This window comes from Artemia franciscana, chromosome 2 (assembly GCF_032884065.1).
Source record: "Artemia franciscana chromosome 2, ASM3288406v1, whole genome shotgun sequence".
Lineage (NCBI taxonomy): Eukaryota > Metazoa > Arthropoda > Branchiopoda > Anostraca > Artemiidae > Artemia > Artemia franciscana.
In genome coordinates, this window is record NC_088864.1 from 42458034 (window position 1) to 42475018 (window position 16985).

A 16985-nucleotide genomic window follows, 5' to 3' on the forward strand; every position below is an offset into this window, starting at 1 on the left:
AGTATAAAAGACAAAATGTGCAAAAAAAAAAAAAAAAAAAAAAAAAAAAAAAAAAAAAAAAAAAAAAAAAAAAAAAAATGTTCAGTACTTTTCACAGGCTGTATTCCAAGAGTTTGGAACGAAATAAATCCAAATTTGCCAGAGATAAAATAAGAACAAAAACAAACACTATTTTTTCAAAAGATAAAAACAAAGAGAAACCATGATGCTTTTGGTCTAGTCTCAACATCTTTATTACAAACTTTAACTAAAAAGACAAAAGTAAACGCTTGAAAGTCAAATTATCTTTCTCTTTGCAATCTACTTGAATACGTTTTTGATACTAGATTCCATGCGTCCATATATCTATCCATACACATTGCAATGCACTTCTGAAAAAAAAAATACTAGTTATTTTTCAAAAAATCAATACTTGAGTGATAGACAAGCTTCAGTTAGACAGTCTTTTAACATAGAGTCAACTCTTAATAATTTGTCCTTTTTAATTAGAATCGTTAATTAATCTGAGGTTTTTCATAACCCCTTGAAAAAACAAACATGAGTTGGTCTCCTCGGTAGTTTGAATTTGTAGCAAGATATCTTGCTCGCTGACATGTTTATAACTTAAAGTCAATGCTTCCCTAATCCGAATAATTTGAATTCACAATCTTTTCTCAAGGTTTAAAGTCTGGTATGCTTTGGTTTAATTTGTGTTTTTGGAAAAAATGTTAAATGTCATTAGCATTATTGATGATGTCAAAAAACGAAGATTATGTAACCAGAACTTTCTTAAATTAGCACAAAAAAGTTATTCAAGTTAATCCAAGTTTTGAAGTCTGGTACACAATTGGTTTTATTTGTGTTTTTGGAATGTTTAAAATATCAAAATCGGCACAAAATCTTTCATTGACAATTTTGACGGTGACAAAAACAAAGATTACATCACCAAAATTTTGTTAAGGGTGAGCACAAAAAAGTTAATCCAGTTAATCTAAGTTTTGAAGTTTAGTACACAATTGGTTTAATTTGTGTTTTTGGAATGTTTAAATATCAAAATCAACTCAAACTCTTTCATTAACAATGTTGACGATGTCAAAAGACAAAGATTGTGTCACCAAAAGTTTCTTGAGGGTGAGCACAAAAAAGTTAATCCGGGGTAAACTTCTGTCTCAAAAAATTGCAAGTAGATTTGTCAGTGTAAAGGACAAAACGCCCCTATGGGTGGTTTCTTGTTGAAGGAAAAACAAAAAATCAAGTCTTTTAGATCTTATCAGAATCAAAAATTGACTTGACAATGCTAAATGGTCCATTGCTTGAAAGAAAATAACGGGACTTTTTTAAATGAACTTTTAAAGTACGTATTGTGCATTTACTGCACAAAAGCATGAATCAATAATCGTACAGATTCCATGATATAAAAATCACACAAACCGATATGGTAATTCTTTCGTCCCGGTTTTCGTCAAAATGTACAAGTGTAGTTTGATTTTCTATACGTTATAAAGAAACACAAATCAGCGATAGCTGTCAAGTTTTTGCTATTAAACCTGTCTACTACTATTACTACTTGTTATTTTGAACTCTAGGTAATTCGATTTTTTTTTTCAGTATTCCTTGATTCCAAATTACAAGAGTTTGAAAATGTATATCCTAAGAACAAAGATCTTGTGTACAAAATAGGATATTCTGGGCATAGATATAGCAAATTGGCATCAATAAATGGGGGAACTTGGATCTGTCTTAACTGACACCAAAAGGTCAGATAAGATTGATCCATTGATCATACATACAGAATTAATAAATATTGATAGAGGATTAATAATTGTTTTTCTCATTAGCGGGCTGTTGGAATTATTCTTAATGTTTTCTGGCACAAAAGTAATTGCTACGGAATTAAATTAATATCAATCACCAAAATACTTTTGGCAACAAAAGACAAAACCAAGTCCCTTACTCAATGATATGACTATCAGCAAATGTATCTCTATGATAATATAGTCTTGCGAATACTGGTTTTATTGTAGAACAGAATCCCTTGGTAACAGAAAAGACAAAGTCAAACATCAAAACCCTCTAACAAAAAAAAAACGAGAAGTGGCCGTCAAAATCTACGGACCATCTTTATGATTTTGAGGAATGTTTCTGGCATTTTCAGCCACAAGATACATGATGGGATTGTTCAAACGCTGTATATGTAGCTATTATTGAGATAATAGGAATAGTTGTAAGTACATGTAATTTGAATTGACATTCTAGGCCACAATATTATTCTGTGCACCATTTTGGTATAACAATTTGTTTCTTAACCAAAACTCTACAAACAATACAGCCAAAAAAAAAAAAAAAAAAAAAAAAAAAAAAAAAAAAAAAAAAAAAAAAAAAAAGTTGAAACTTTTATTGGTCTTATTCATTTTCTTTTTAGATGATGAGCCTAATTATTCTAATCCATAAAAAAATAGACAAAGTCTTGTAGAATTTCAGTCATAATGCACTCTCTGAAAGGCAGTTCATGCAAGTAATTCTTTGCCAAATTACAGCAAAATTATTCGATGAACATCGAATAATTTTATCAGTTTATAACTGATAAAAAAGGACAAAAGGACGATTATTTTTTTTTTAATCATACTTTCAAACAGTGCTCGTACACACCAGGTTTTAAACCCCAAATCTGTGTGATTTATTTTTACAGCATGCCTGGCCACATGGTAAAGAACTTCCCCACTGGAATTGGTCTGAATGGGCCCTTCCACTGGCATAAACACTCCTCCCTTCCAAGTGTTGAGCCTGGGTGCACCTGTGTTGGAACGTTACTTGTCAGTACTATAGAGTTAATTTTTATGCTGTTTGAAAATGTAATTGACACGTACCATATTTTTTTTGTCATAATCTATAATATTTTGAGTTTAAACTCTAGTTGTTGTTTTTTTTCCGGTTATCCCAATTATACTAGGGCCCATTTAATAGACTAAGATCCTAACACCTATTATGTTTTTCCAAAAGAGAACTACACTCTGTGAGGGTAGTCACAAATCGGATTTATCACCAATGCTAAAATGTTTCGTATTTAATTTGGTTTCATTGCAACTGATCCCTAGTGCATCTGAACCCCATTCAACTGAATCCTCAGGAAACTCAGCCCCTGTGCAACTAAACCCCAGTTTAACTGAATTCTCGTCCAATCCAACCCCATTCAACTGAACCCTCATTCAAATCAACCCCTAATGCAACCGAACCCTCGTTGAAAAAAAAACTTCCAGTTAATACTGATTTAGGAATGATAGCTATTATTCAAAGTCATCTTAATGATAAAAGTTTATTTCAGAAGAAAAATATGTGGGTATTTTAAAAAACTACGTAGAAAGCTGTTTAAGGTCGTTTGACAGCTAAAATTTACAAAAATACGCTTTTTATAGTTTCGTCATGGCAACACCATCATAAAATTCCATACTGCACCAAAATAAGATTTTAGTGTCATTTCTGGTGTAAAGGCTTGAAAATATAAGAGTTACCACTGAAATCTCCACAATCGAAAACCCTTAAACTTGTGCTGAACCCCCTCCTCCCTCTCCTTTAATACTCCCCTTCCCAGTCACCTCTGAAAGTGAAAAAAAGAACGAATTTTAAAAAAACTACCAAGTGAAAAAAGATCATTAAAATACAAAGCTGATCCGCTAATGATAGACTTTATTTCTTGGCATTTCAACACTAGAAATAATTACGAAACAAATTCTTAGGAATTACAAGAAAATGCTTGATACCCAGATGTGTCTTCTTTTTCTTTCTCCAGCACTAACAGGTTACTGGAACATCGCAGGGGCGGTGAAATGGGTAACCATCCAAGGTTGTCGGAATTAGTGTTTTATTTCCCCATCGCATAGGGTATAAAATCAAAATTTTTCCCTTGCCCCTTTGCAAAATCCTGACCCAAGCACTAATTGAAAAGCTCATAGATTGCAAAAAAAGAGGAAAAAATCAGGCCTTATTAGCTCAAGCTTTTTCTTAGGCCGTTTTTGAGTTGAGTCAAATAGGGTTTGATTTTAACGGGGGTTTAAATTTAAACAAGAGTTCAGTTGCACAAGGATTCAGCTAAATGGGGTTGAATTGCACAGGTGTTCAGTTGAACGAAGGCTCAGTTAAATCGGGATCGGTTGAACAGGGTTCAGTTACATGTTCACCATTTGCTTTTAATCATTCTTTTCTAAGCAATGTTTTAAAAGGAAGATGGTAAAAATCACCAGTATTCAAACACATTCTATAAAATATAACTTAACTGATTTAGGGAGAGGGTAAGAAATGGGAAGACACCATTAAAAAATCTTAAGAATGGACAATGTACCCTAGCATACTGTAAAAATTGTCCACCCAAATAATTACACAGAAAGAATATAAACAAAAAGTTTTGAAGGCACAAAATATAGTAGATATATACAATTTTTAAACAAATACTCAAAGAAAATTTGGCAAAACGGAAAAAACTAATTTTATTTAGTTTTTTTTTATCTAGCAAAAAAGAAAAAATTATTAGAAAATAGGCTGATATATACAAGTTAAAATGACATTAAGGAATATAGCTAAGTATGTAGATGAAGGGCTAATACATCATGAAAGATGTATCTCTTTATAAATAATTTCGTGAAGATTCATATATAAGTACGTTTTTCTTTTTAATTTATTTATGTTTTTTGTTGGTCTTGTTATGTTTATGTTCTTTTTTTTTCCCCTATAGCCTGACAGCTTTTTCGGAAATACAGACATACATACATACCTGTTCAGAACTATCTAGAGAAGAGCCAGGTTTAACAACACATTTTTTGAAGCATTTGTCTGTCATTTTCTGAAAAAAAAACAGCAATAAATCATTATAATCATATGTAACTATATTAACAATAGCTTGTAAATGCCAACATATAGGATGTATTAGTCTTTTGCTCTTTTTTTACAGAAAAAAGTACAAGTTTTAGGAGGGTTTAGTATTGTGCAACCTGTTTGCTATGGAGAGGGGAGGTGCAGTACCTACCTCAGATTGACTTGAAGGATTCCTTCTCTCAAAAAGTTAAAAAAATTTAAGTTAAAAATTTAAATTAAGGAAGTTAAAAAGGTGACATCAATACGTCATTTCTTTGTGTTTGGATGTCCCCAAGTCCTCTGGAAAATCGTCTGTAGCAATAGCAGTAGCAATAGTAGTAGTATGCAAATATTGCCTTCTTGGTCAATTGATCACCCCCTTGATCATTGCCTCGAAGTTCCAACTTAATACCCTCAGTCATTACTGATTTATGCCCTTTTGACAACCTTTATGCACATAATGTTTTTGGACTTAGTTCAACACTCCCCTCAACATTCTCTGAGAGCTTTGCTTGAATGCTCTTGATCTTTTTGAACACTTAAGGTCAAACAAGCCCTCTTTCCCAAAAACAAATGCTATGTTTAAACAATGGGCAAATTGTATAGCTTACAGGCCTTACCCTGAGGGCTTGACATCCCCAGAGACATAGTTTCTAGACATTTCTACTATGCTGAACAAATGGCCATCTCAAAATTTTTATTGAGTGTGTTTAGGGAATTAATGGGTATGGGAGGGGGGCTGGTTGCCCTAGAACTAAAACTTTCTATTTCCAGCCACAAGAACTTTCAATTTCCAATAAAATGGGCTCCTTTTGAAGTTTCTACAACAACTCGTTCTACACATAGTGTCTTGACGAAAAAGAAAAGAATTCATTGTGCCCACATTGCTCTTTACTTAGGCAGCACCAATGTACTGCCTACAACTAAAAAACTACAACAATCAGTCAACAATGACCCCGGATCCTTCTTCTCACTAACTGCCTCAAGCTGGGTGTCTCCTGAATGAAATGGTCAATTTGCATTGTTATATCCAAGGTACAGGACTTTCTGTTTTGAGGCATTGAACTCCAGAAACCAATCTGACAACCATTTGATAGCTATTTCAAATCTTCTTGCATATTTGACTGGTCATCAAGCTGGTTGTGCAGTCGTTGATGTACCTGCTCAATAATGTATGGCCCAGGATGGTCCCCTGAGGTACTCCACTCTTGAGTGATTGCAAATCCAAAAAGATAGCATTGTCATTGCAGTTGTACACCTACAGCCTATGAGTCCTACCAGTTAGAAACCTTCTATGTACTACATTTTTGTGCACTTCATATGCCTTTGATTCAAAAATTAAAAGTTTTTGTTGAACTTTGTCAAAAGCTTTGGCTGGGTTCAGCAATATAACATCCACTGATAGATAGTGTTGTAAATGGTAAAATTTGGTATTTTGGTTCCATTGCAACTGAACCCCTGTGCAACAGAGCCCCTGTGCAACTGAATCCTTGTGCAACTGGACCCCCATGCAACTGAACCCCCTTGCAACTGAACCCCCATGCAACTGAACCCTGTACATCTGAACCCTTGCACAACTGAACCACTGTACCCAGTTTTTCGGTATTCTACAAATATGAGGCAATGTCATTGGGTAAAATACAAGTTAGTTCTTTTCATGTTCAACCTTGTTGGCATTGTTTGTTTTTTAAAGTCAAGACATAAATGCCTGTTAAGATGATTCATAAAAAAGCTTGTTTTTTTGTCAGAAAAACAAAGAAAATTGGATGTCGCCAGATTTATTTCTCCTTTTTGTCTGTTAATGGGGGTTCCTTTGCCCTACCACTGTCTGTGAGTCTAGGTGTCTACCCCCAGAAAATCCCCCCTTGGAAATATTTCCTGCGACTGGTTGGTTTCCAATCACTTTTGACCTATAAAACGAGGACTAGAACTCTCAATTTCTGATCAAAAGAGCATCTTCTAAAGTTTCTATGACCATGAGGCAGAAGTGGAGATGAGGAAGGAGCAGTCCCCCTCCTATACAGAATGAATTCTGCTCATTTTAGGGTTTAATATTAATTTTTATTTTATAATAACAGTGTAAACCAGAAATACTTCCAGAAATCAAGAGAGATTAAATATCAATTTCACATTTTTAATTTGTTTTCCAAATTTTTACACCCCCTTCCAAAAAAAAGAATCCCCCTTAACAAAAGTCCTGGATCTGGCCCTGAAGATTATATATCAATTTCTACCTCTACCCTCCCCTTGTCTCTCCCTAAGAACTCATTCTGTATTTATCTGAAGGCTCAATGAGTTGGGATGCTTTGGTATTAAAATGCGCTCTGATGCATCTCCTCTCTCCCTAACTACAAAATAATTATAGAACCCCATTGTAGAGATCTAAAGCCCTTATATGCAAAATGTTTGGAATAGTAAATCAACAGGAAACTTACCTAAGACAGTGAAATTTGTATAGACCTTAAAAGTATTTTGGATAGTTAGGGAGGGAGGGAGATGCCTCAAAGGATGCATTTTAACACCAAAACACCCCAACTTCCATTGAGCCTTAAGATAAATACAGACGTAGTTCTAAGAAAGAGACAAGGGGGGGGGGTGAAGGTACAAATTGACACATAACCCTTTGGGCCATGTTCAGGACTTTTCTTTGGGGGGTTTTTTTCAGGGGGGGGGGGGACAAAAAATCTAAAAAACACATAAAAAATGTGAAATTGATATTTAATCCCTCTAGATTTCTGGGAATATTTATGGTCTATGTTGTTATTATGAAAGTAAAGAGTAACATTAGATCCCAAAATGAGAAGAATTTATTCTGTATAGGTGGGGGACTGCCCTTTCCTCATCCCCATTTCTGCCTCATGGTTGTATAAGCTTTGGAGGATGCTCATTCAAAAAGAAATTAAGTATTCTAGTCTTTTTCTATAAGTCAAAAGTGATTGAAAACCAACCAGCTGCAGGGAAGGGGCGTTCTGGGGGAGGGGTAAACGCCTAGACCTGTATACAGTGGCAGGGTGTAGGGAACCCCGTCAACAGACATTAAAAAAGGAGAGATAAATCTGGCTTTAATGGTTTGTGACATCCAATTATCTTTGTTTTTGTGACAACAAAACAGAGCTTTTTCATGAATCATCTTGACATATAATGACTTAAAAAAAAAAACAAAAAACAATTCCAACAACGTTGAACCTGTAAAGATTCTAACTTGTGTTTTACCAAATGATATTGTCTCATATTTGCAGAATACTGAAAAACTCAGTACAGTGGTTCAGTTGCACAGTGGCTCAGTTACACAGGGGTCCAATTGCATGAGGTTCAGTTACAAAGTGGTTCAATTGCAATAGAACCAAAATACCCAATTTTATCATTCACAAATGTCTATCAGTGGATGTTATATTGCTGAACCCATCCAAAGCCTTGGACAAAGTTCAGCAAAAACTAGTATTTTTTTAATTTAAGGCATATGAAGTGCTCAAAGATGTAGTACATTCAATAGAAGGTTTCTAACCAGCAGGACTCAGATGGTATTGGTGTACAACTACAATGGCAATGCTCTCTTTTCTGAATTGCAATCATTCAAGAGTGGAGTACCTCAGGGGATCATCCTGGGTCCTACATTGTTGAGCATGCACATAAACAACTGTACAACCAACTTAAGAACACTCAGATTTGAAAGAAGATTTGAACTAGCTATCAAATGGTCATTAGATTGGTTTGCCCAATAATATTGCCTCATATTGTAGAATGCTGAAAAACTGAGTACAGTGGTTCAGTTGTACAAGGGTTCAGTCACAAACAATTCAGCTGTATAGTTGCTTTACACAGGAGTTCAGTTAAATAAGGTTGAATTCTGAGGGGATCAAGTTGCACGAGGGTTCAGTTGCACAAAGCTTCAGTTACACAAGGGTTTGTCTGCATGGTGGTTCAGTCACATGGTAGTTCAGTTGCCCATACACTGGGTATTTTATTTATTTTACCATAATTTTATGTACCCCTGTAAAAGTTGCTATTTTACTTATTTTATTGGCATTTTATATATTTTACTGACATATTATATGGCGCCCTGTATTTATCATTGCAAAAAACTGCCAAAAGGCTGGGAGAAACAGGTTTGGATATGATATTGTTATCATAATTTTACTGGCTACACAGCAGAGCAAAAGAAAGTAATATAACTGAATATTGCACTCATTAATTTTGCTGTGAAGTGTTTATGATTGAGTGATTAATTGGTGTTCAACTAGCCCTTCTTTTACTGCTTATCACCTTATTTACATTTGCTTATTATTTTTTAATGACCAGTTTACATAAAATTTTTAGAAAGCAATATCATTTGGCCTGTGGACATGCAATAATCTTACCCAGTCAAAAGCCAAGAACACACATAGCTTTTTCCAGCAAAATTTGGTAAATTGGGTGCTGTTTTCTTATGAAAACAGCATTGATTTCAGCTTGAGAATTTTTCTTGTTTTTGGTTTTGCTTTGTGTTGTTTTGGTGTTGAGAATGGTGTCAAATTTCATTATGATTATAAAAAAAGAAATCCTCAATTTTTTTTCTCTTCAGTATGAACATAAGAAGATCTGAATAATAATAAGAATAATTAGATATTTAATAATGAAAGAATGTAAAATATTATAACATTTTTAAATGAAATAAATATTTAAAAATAATACAAATTTGTACAAAATATATAATATTATAATATATAGGCAAGATTGGTGCTTTTTACCAATCAATTTTTGATGTTACTGCTTCAGCATGGACATGCTAGGTGGTGAACATTCTACCACTGCACTGTCAGTCAATCATAGTAGATCATAAATACATCACAGTCATTTTCTGCCTCTATATTTGTAAGAATTAACTACAGATACAGTCTTGGGAGAAGACAGCAGTTAAACTAGAAACTATTCTGAAAACCAATGGGAGCATTTTCTATAACAATGGGTAGCATTTTCTATAACAATGGGTAGCATTTTCTATAACATAAATGAATTCAAGTTTTGTTAAAATATTATTCAGTTTAGGACAAATAAGCTGAATGACACTCATTTTATTTATTCATAATAAATAGGGTTTGGTTTGCATAGAGTCAAAGACAGGGGCTAATTTGGGCCCAATCTCCAGACATTTTAAACTTTCTTGGATTTCTGGACACTCCCCAATCAAATTATCTAGCATTTTTTTGGCAATTGTCCTCTCCCTTCCCAGAAGAAAAAAACATTGATCACTTGCAATTTAATTTTTTTATGATATAACCTCTGCAAACAAACTCACTCATCAGCTTAAAAAAGAAAAAAAAAACTGAGCATGACCCTTCCATTTTATTCTGCTTCCATCTCAACATTAGCATTAAAATAAATGATTTTTTATTTGCCCACTGTTTATTGTACTGATAATATACAGATGCATTGCCACCATCAATGTTTGTTTTACCAAGTTTTTTTTTTTTTTTTTTTAACCACCCAATTGGCCAATAGCAATACTATCCTATATATTACTGAGAAACACTCAGTAAAAAACATATTTTTTTTTATTAAGTATTTATTTTACTGAGCATTTCTTAGAGGTGTATAGGATAGTAATGCAATGCATAGATAGGGCAAAAAAAACAAGAGAAAAAATTATCTAGCTAGTTGGATATTATTACTAGTTTGCATGAAATGTTTAATTAGTTTTCCTAGTTAAATATATATCGGAAGAGTTAAGATAAAGTATTAACCACCTAGCTAGAGACACTAAGTTGGCTCCAGGAGCATTGTATAGAGGGGGGAGGCAAAAGGAGAGAGTTGCCCTCTAATAACATAGAAACAAAATTAATGAAACATTGGCAAACTGGGTTATTCTTGGTTGGCTATGCTAGATATTTATACAACTCTGTTACTGATGTAGAGACAAGGTTGGAATAAACCCAACTCAATGGAAAATGTCTAAAATTTATATTCTGTAAAATGTAAAAATAATGTCTAACTATACTCAATTTTAGTATAATTTATCCAACTAATTAGCTAATTGAACATTACTTTTAAGCAAACAAGATACTAGCCAACTAGAAAAATAATTGAAATAAAGAATGAGAGCCAACCAGGAGCAAATCTTAGGCATTTTTATTGGGGGGGGGGGGAAAGGGCTCCATATGTGGATAGTCAAGAGGCATGGGATCTATAATTATCTTAAATTACCTTAAATCACAGCTTGGAGCAATATAAGGATTTTCCATCCTTGTGATGCTCTAGTGATGAAAAAAAAAAATTATTTGGTGTAGATTGTGGTTGTTGATCTAGACTCTTGTGGAGGACTCTGCAGCTTCCCAATTGTAAAGAAACTCCTGGCAGAGCCATTCCCAATCAAGGTGAGGTGGGACTAGAACATGTTGGTTGAAGCTGTAAAAACTGTTTCCTCAGACAGTTGACTCTATAGACTGAGGACTCTTTGGCTGAAGAAATGATTTCTATGTCTACTTGTGGAATGCTGCATGGGGAGCTTCATTGAATGTCCTCTAGTACCAGAATGCAAGGGGTGTGCCAAGAGAATGGAAAGCAAATTTTTAAATAATAATTTGGTAAAATTCTAGTTTAGTGACTTCTTGCTATCTTGGAAAGGGGCTAGGTTAGGAAAATGAAACTTTTAGGGATGGGTCTATAGGCTCAAGTATATCCTGGGAAGGTATTTTAAAGTAGGCTACTCACCTCCATTCCTTCTCCCTCTAGACAGCCCTGAAATTTGTCTACATGACATGTTACCTTAATTTTCAACATTTTAAAACAACATTTTACCTTAATTTTCAGTTACCAGTTGCTTTTTCTCTGGCTTTAGTTCTGAAATGCAATTCCTGTTATTTGAGTAGAATTCTGAGCCATATCAATATTTTTTTTCTTTCAAAATTTAGGAAATGTATTTGAATGTCTACAAAAACTTTATAAATTGGGATTGAGCAAAGTTGTGAAGCTGAAAACAATTTTGTTGTACTTCATTCAAGCAGAAGATCTATATTGCAAGGTTTCACTTTTATAACACATATTTTCAAAGGTCATCAAACGTTAGGACCCACTAAAGGGAGAGGGCGTGGAGGTAGGTACTTCAAAATACCTTCATGGGGCATACTTTAGCCTGTAGACCCATCCCTGAAAGTTTCATTTTCATAACATAGCCCTTTCAAAGATAGCCAAAAGTAACTAAAGTAGAATTTTGCCTTAATTTTTCCTTCATGTTGGGAATGACTGTGCAGAATTACCTAAAATTTATTCAGGAAGGAATTGATCACCCTGTCATACACACTAGACTAGCCTTGTCAATTAAAACTCACACTTAATAGCTCCTGAGCATTAGCTACAGCTATCTGTTCCTTAACTTGTTCTATAAGCTGCTCTCTTTGGGCACCAGTAATCCTTCCTTGATCCATCGTTATGTCAATTTTTTCTTAATTTTAAAAAATTTCTTCTGGGTTAGAAAAATTAAAGGTCTAGCCGTCTTCGATATCTTTCTTAAGGACTAACGCAAAGAGGTTTAAAAGCATTTCCCACTGACGAACAAAAATAAATTATGAGCCATCAGGGTAACAAAACAAAGACGCTTATAAAAGCAATAAAAAAGGTTAAATTATTGAAATATAAAGCTTAGATAAAGGTATAAATCAGACCAACCACTCAGGAAAATCAATATTCGTTTTTTGAACGACGTTTTGAATTCAAAATCTAGATTAGGAAATCACGATCCTGATTTTTAGTAGAGCAGCATTTTTCTGATGTAGAGCATAAGTGGAACGAAATGAAATATAATCAAAATTATGAAATTTATAACCTATTTTCTTAGTGACACTTATGGCTTAGAACATGGCATCATTGCGATCGGGACGTTATGTTGAAAGCACAAAATCGGATTACTGGGGATATGTTTTACTGTTAAAGACACCTATTGTTACATTTTCGCCGTTTCTCGGGTTGAACAGAAAAGTGTAAGCTATCTATATCGGTTCTAACTTGTCTTATTTTTAGTTGTACAATATATATTTTCGTATTGAAAGTTTGAGATTATTTAGTTATTCTCACCTTTTGTTTTTGCAAAAACGAGTATTTGAGTGCTAAGAATGAATAAAGGTGGATTTACTATTACACAATGAGTAAGTAAGAAAAATAAATTTTTTTACACTGGAGCCTAGCCTTCATAACCCACATATTTTTTTTAGTGTGTGGTGGGAGGAAAAACTACAAAATAGCTTTGTATAAAAAAGTTATGTGTCGCTTATCAATCATTTCAGACGGTGTCAAATCCACGACCTTTCGCAAAATACTGTGCGTTTTTAAAGCAAGGAAAGTCAAAGAAAATCTTTATTACCCAGTATTACGAATGAGCATAGACGAAAAATAGTTCCATAAGATATAAGTAGTACTATGTAAAAAACGTATCATTCCTACGGGGCCTCGTCAGCCTGGTGGCACCAATTGGAGGGGGCCTGATCCCTTGGACTTTTAAATTTTCCTTGCTATTTCTATCATATAGTTATTTTCTAATCTAACTATTCTGCTATATGAGACCAGTGAGAAGGGCTAACTGGTCGTTTGCACATGTCACCCCTGTGATTCGCTCTTTCTCAACTATTAAATAGCACTGTTATTTTTCGATGACCTTGTTTTGAAACGTCCCGTCTAACACATTCTTGCAAGACCATTGTTTTAAAATATCTGAAGTTCCTCGCTGCCGATTTATTACACTTTTATCGACCAGAAACAAGAAGTTTGCCCAAGGAATGTGTGTGACATTGTTAGGAATCATGTAATTTTACATTGGACCCGGGGGCGGATCCAGGATTGTCTTTAGAAGGGGTGCATAATAGGTTGCTTGAATAAACCTGCGAATAAAGAAATGCCTGCAATTTAAAGGGAACTTCGACAGTTATTTGTCGTAGGTAGGTAGTGGAAATGGTTGTAAATTTAATCCAAAATCTGGTGAGAGGTAAAGTTCTGATAAATCTGTTGAAATTAAAATGCTAAAAAAATATTGATACAAAAATAGTAAGTTGTCAGAACCATCCCGCCATTAAAAAAAAAAAAAATAATAATAATAAACTGCTCACCATCTATATAAAAAATGATATTTAATATTTTCTGCATAATTTTTTGTCTTTGTACTTCTGATCACTATAGTGAGTGAATTAAGCCTTTTATTATCAACACAAAATTTGGTCTTGAACCATCTTTTGGGGTCACGCACGCTTTATGACAATTTGTACAGGTCAAGCCATTTAGCATGTCGCTTAACCTTGTGGCATCACTTAGTAGCTATGATAGTACTGAAGAGTAGGATATGAGGATAAAGATACAGCTTGTATATTCGTAAAAGACATATTAAGCATTAAATACTAGTTCTTTTAGGAATGTAACAAAAAAAAGAACAAGGAAATGCATAGAAGACATTTAAAACGAGAGTTTTAAGTATAGGCAATAAAGCATTAATTAATCTCTGTTTCTTTTTAAAAATAGTGTTTCAATAAAAAGTTTCAACTTTGATGAAATCTCAAAAACTCACTAACAAAAATTTTGCTGTTTATCACAACGTAGCGTATCTTTCCACCTTAAAAAGTTCAATATATTTCGCTTAAATTACAGAATTCACACTTATAAGAAAAAGTCGATTTCTCTATTTCCAATCCCGCCATATCTATTAATTAAACGGTCGATGTCTACCTAAATATTTCGGTGAATGTTTGTAATGGCTAGTCCTGTCAGTCTAGAGTCTTGTCAGTTTAGAGCTCTTCGTTAGTATTTCCTCTTCTATTCATCCACGAATTTTCAAATTAAGACCAAAATTGTCCGAAAAATATGAACTCGTAATAAAGATGCATGTAGGTATTTGCTTCAACTAAGTATATGGGTCGAAATACTCCCTTAAAAACAAATTGTTAAGGTGTTTGTTATTTTTGTATTTTATAGGTATAGATTGGTGATTTAAATTCTCAAGGTTTCAAGCAGTGGTAGATTTCTAATTAGTTTTTTATTTTAATCTTGAGATTTTGAGATATTCAATTCATAGGTTTAAATCTCAATACGTCTGTTGAGCACCAAAATGAAAATTTGAATCAGATTTAGCAGTAAGTAAGAATCTCTCACCGTACTTCGTAATATATTATATATATATATATATATATATATATATATATATATATATATATATATATATATATATATATATATATATATATGTATGTATATATCTATATATATAAAAATAAGTTGTCTGTCTGTGGATGGATGGATGTGTCAGGTGACGTCACCTGAAGAAACTGGATTAGGTGACATCAAAACTGAAAAAACTAAAAAAAGGCAAAAACTACAAAAAAAACTAAAAACTAATAAAAAAAATAAAAAAGCTAAAAAACTAAAAAAACTATAAAGGTAAAAACCAATAAAAAACTAAAAAAAAAACTGAAAAAACTAAAAAAAGGCAAAAACTACAAAAAAAAACTAAAAACTAATAAAAAAAGTAAAAAAGCTAAAAAACTAAAAAAACTAAAAAAACTAAAAAAACTAAAAAAACTAAAAAAAGGTAAAAAACTAAAAAAAATAAAAAATAAAAAAAAACTAAAAAAAGGAAAAAACTGAAAAATAAGCTAAAATAAAGGTAAAAACCAATAAAAAACTAAAAAAAAAAGGAAAAAACTAATAAATGACGACACTCAAAGAGAAAGCGACCAGGACAAAAGGAATGTTCGATTAGCAATCAACAAAGCACCGGGACACAGGGAGTATAAATGACGACCAGGACATAAGTAAAAAAAAAAAAACTATCTACTAAAAAAGAAAAAAAAAGGAAAAAAATAAAGGAGAAAAACAAAACTAAAAAACGAATGTATATACAGACCGGTACACCGGGATACAAATGACGACCGGGACACAGGGAATATAAATAACGACCGGGACACAGGGACACAACTACAACGGGGACACCGGGGGAAACAGGGGGATATAAATGACGACCGGGACAAAAAAACTAAAAAGAAAAAAAAACTAAAAACTAATAAAAAAAACTAAAAAATCTAAAAATCTAAATAAGCTAAAAAAGAAAAAAAAAGGAAAAAAATAAAGGAGAAAAACAAAACTAAAAAACGAATGTATATACAGACCGGGACACCGGGATACAAATGATGACCGGGACCCGGGACACAGGGAATATAAATGACGACCGGGACACAGGGACACAACTACAACGGGGACACCGGGGGAAACAGGGGGATGTAAATGACGACCGGGACACCGGGACAGGGAATGGTCGATTAGCAATCACCATCAACAAAGCTCAAGGGCAATCATTAGAATCATGAGGTATAGATCTGAATACAGATTGTTTTCCCATGGACCATTATATGTTGCATGTTCAAGAGTCGGTAAACCTGACAATCTATTTATATGCAAAGACAATGGGACAGCAAAGAATGTTGTATATTCGCAAGTTTTACGTAGTTAAAACCATATATATATATCTATCTATATTCACAGGTGGGACATAGGGACACAACTACAATGGCGCGTAACTATTATGGCGCGTAACGACTTACGCGCGCGGGGGGGCTTGGGGGGGCGCGAAGCGCCCCCACCAACTAGGTGTTGGGGTGGCGCGAAGCGCCACCCCAACAGCTAGTATATATATATATATATATATATATATATATATATATATATATATATATATATATATATATATATATATATATATATATATATATATATATATATATATATATTATAATAATATATAATATTATTATAATATATTATAATAATATATATTTCGTAATATATATTGTATATACATTAAAGACATAGCAAGACTTGAAAACAAATTTTTGACAGTAAAAAGAATAAAATATTTTGCTTTTCAGCCCTGTTGTGACAGCACAATCCTGAAATATCATTTCGACAGCCCAAAGAAGTTATTATTTAAAATTTCCCTTATTTGTTATTACGAAATAAAGATTTTCTCCTTCCAGTTCGCTTTTGTGATAATACGGACAAATTCCCTTGATAAACCTAAATTTAATTAAATCTTTTTTTCGGTATGTGACATTGGTAAAATCTAATAGAGATCGCACAAAGTGACTAAAACCTTGTTTCAAACTTGTTTGCAGGAAGAAACGGTCTTAATAATTAAAAACTTATTAAAAATTAGC

General features: G+C 33.3%; 1 protein-coding gene across 1 annotated transcript; it reads right to left on the minus strand.

Annotated features, from left to right (window-relative positions):
• Positions 1-206: 206 nt before the first annotated feature.
• LOC136041955 (mitochondrial import inner membrane translocase subunit Tim13-like) lies at positions 207-12325 on the minus strand. The gene is made up of 3 exons (XM_065726768.1): positions 12129-12325; positions 4745-4813; positions 207-371 (listed from the first exon to the last, which is right to left on the minus strand). The coding sequence occupies exons 1-3, from the start codon at positions 12222-12224 to the stop codon at positions 282-284; spliced, it is 255 nt and encodes an 84-aa protein (XP_065582840.1). The 5' UTR covers positions 12225-12325; the 3' UTR covers positions 207-281.
• Between the last annotated feature and the right edge of the window lie 4660 nt (positions 12326-16985).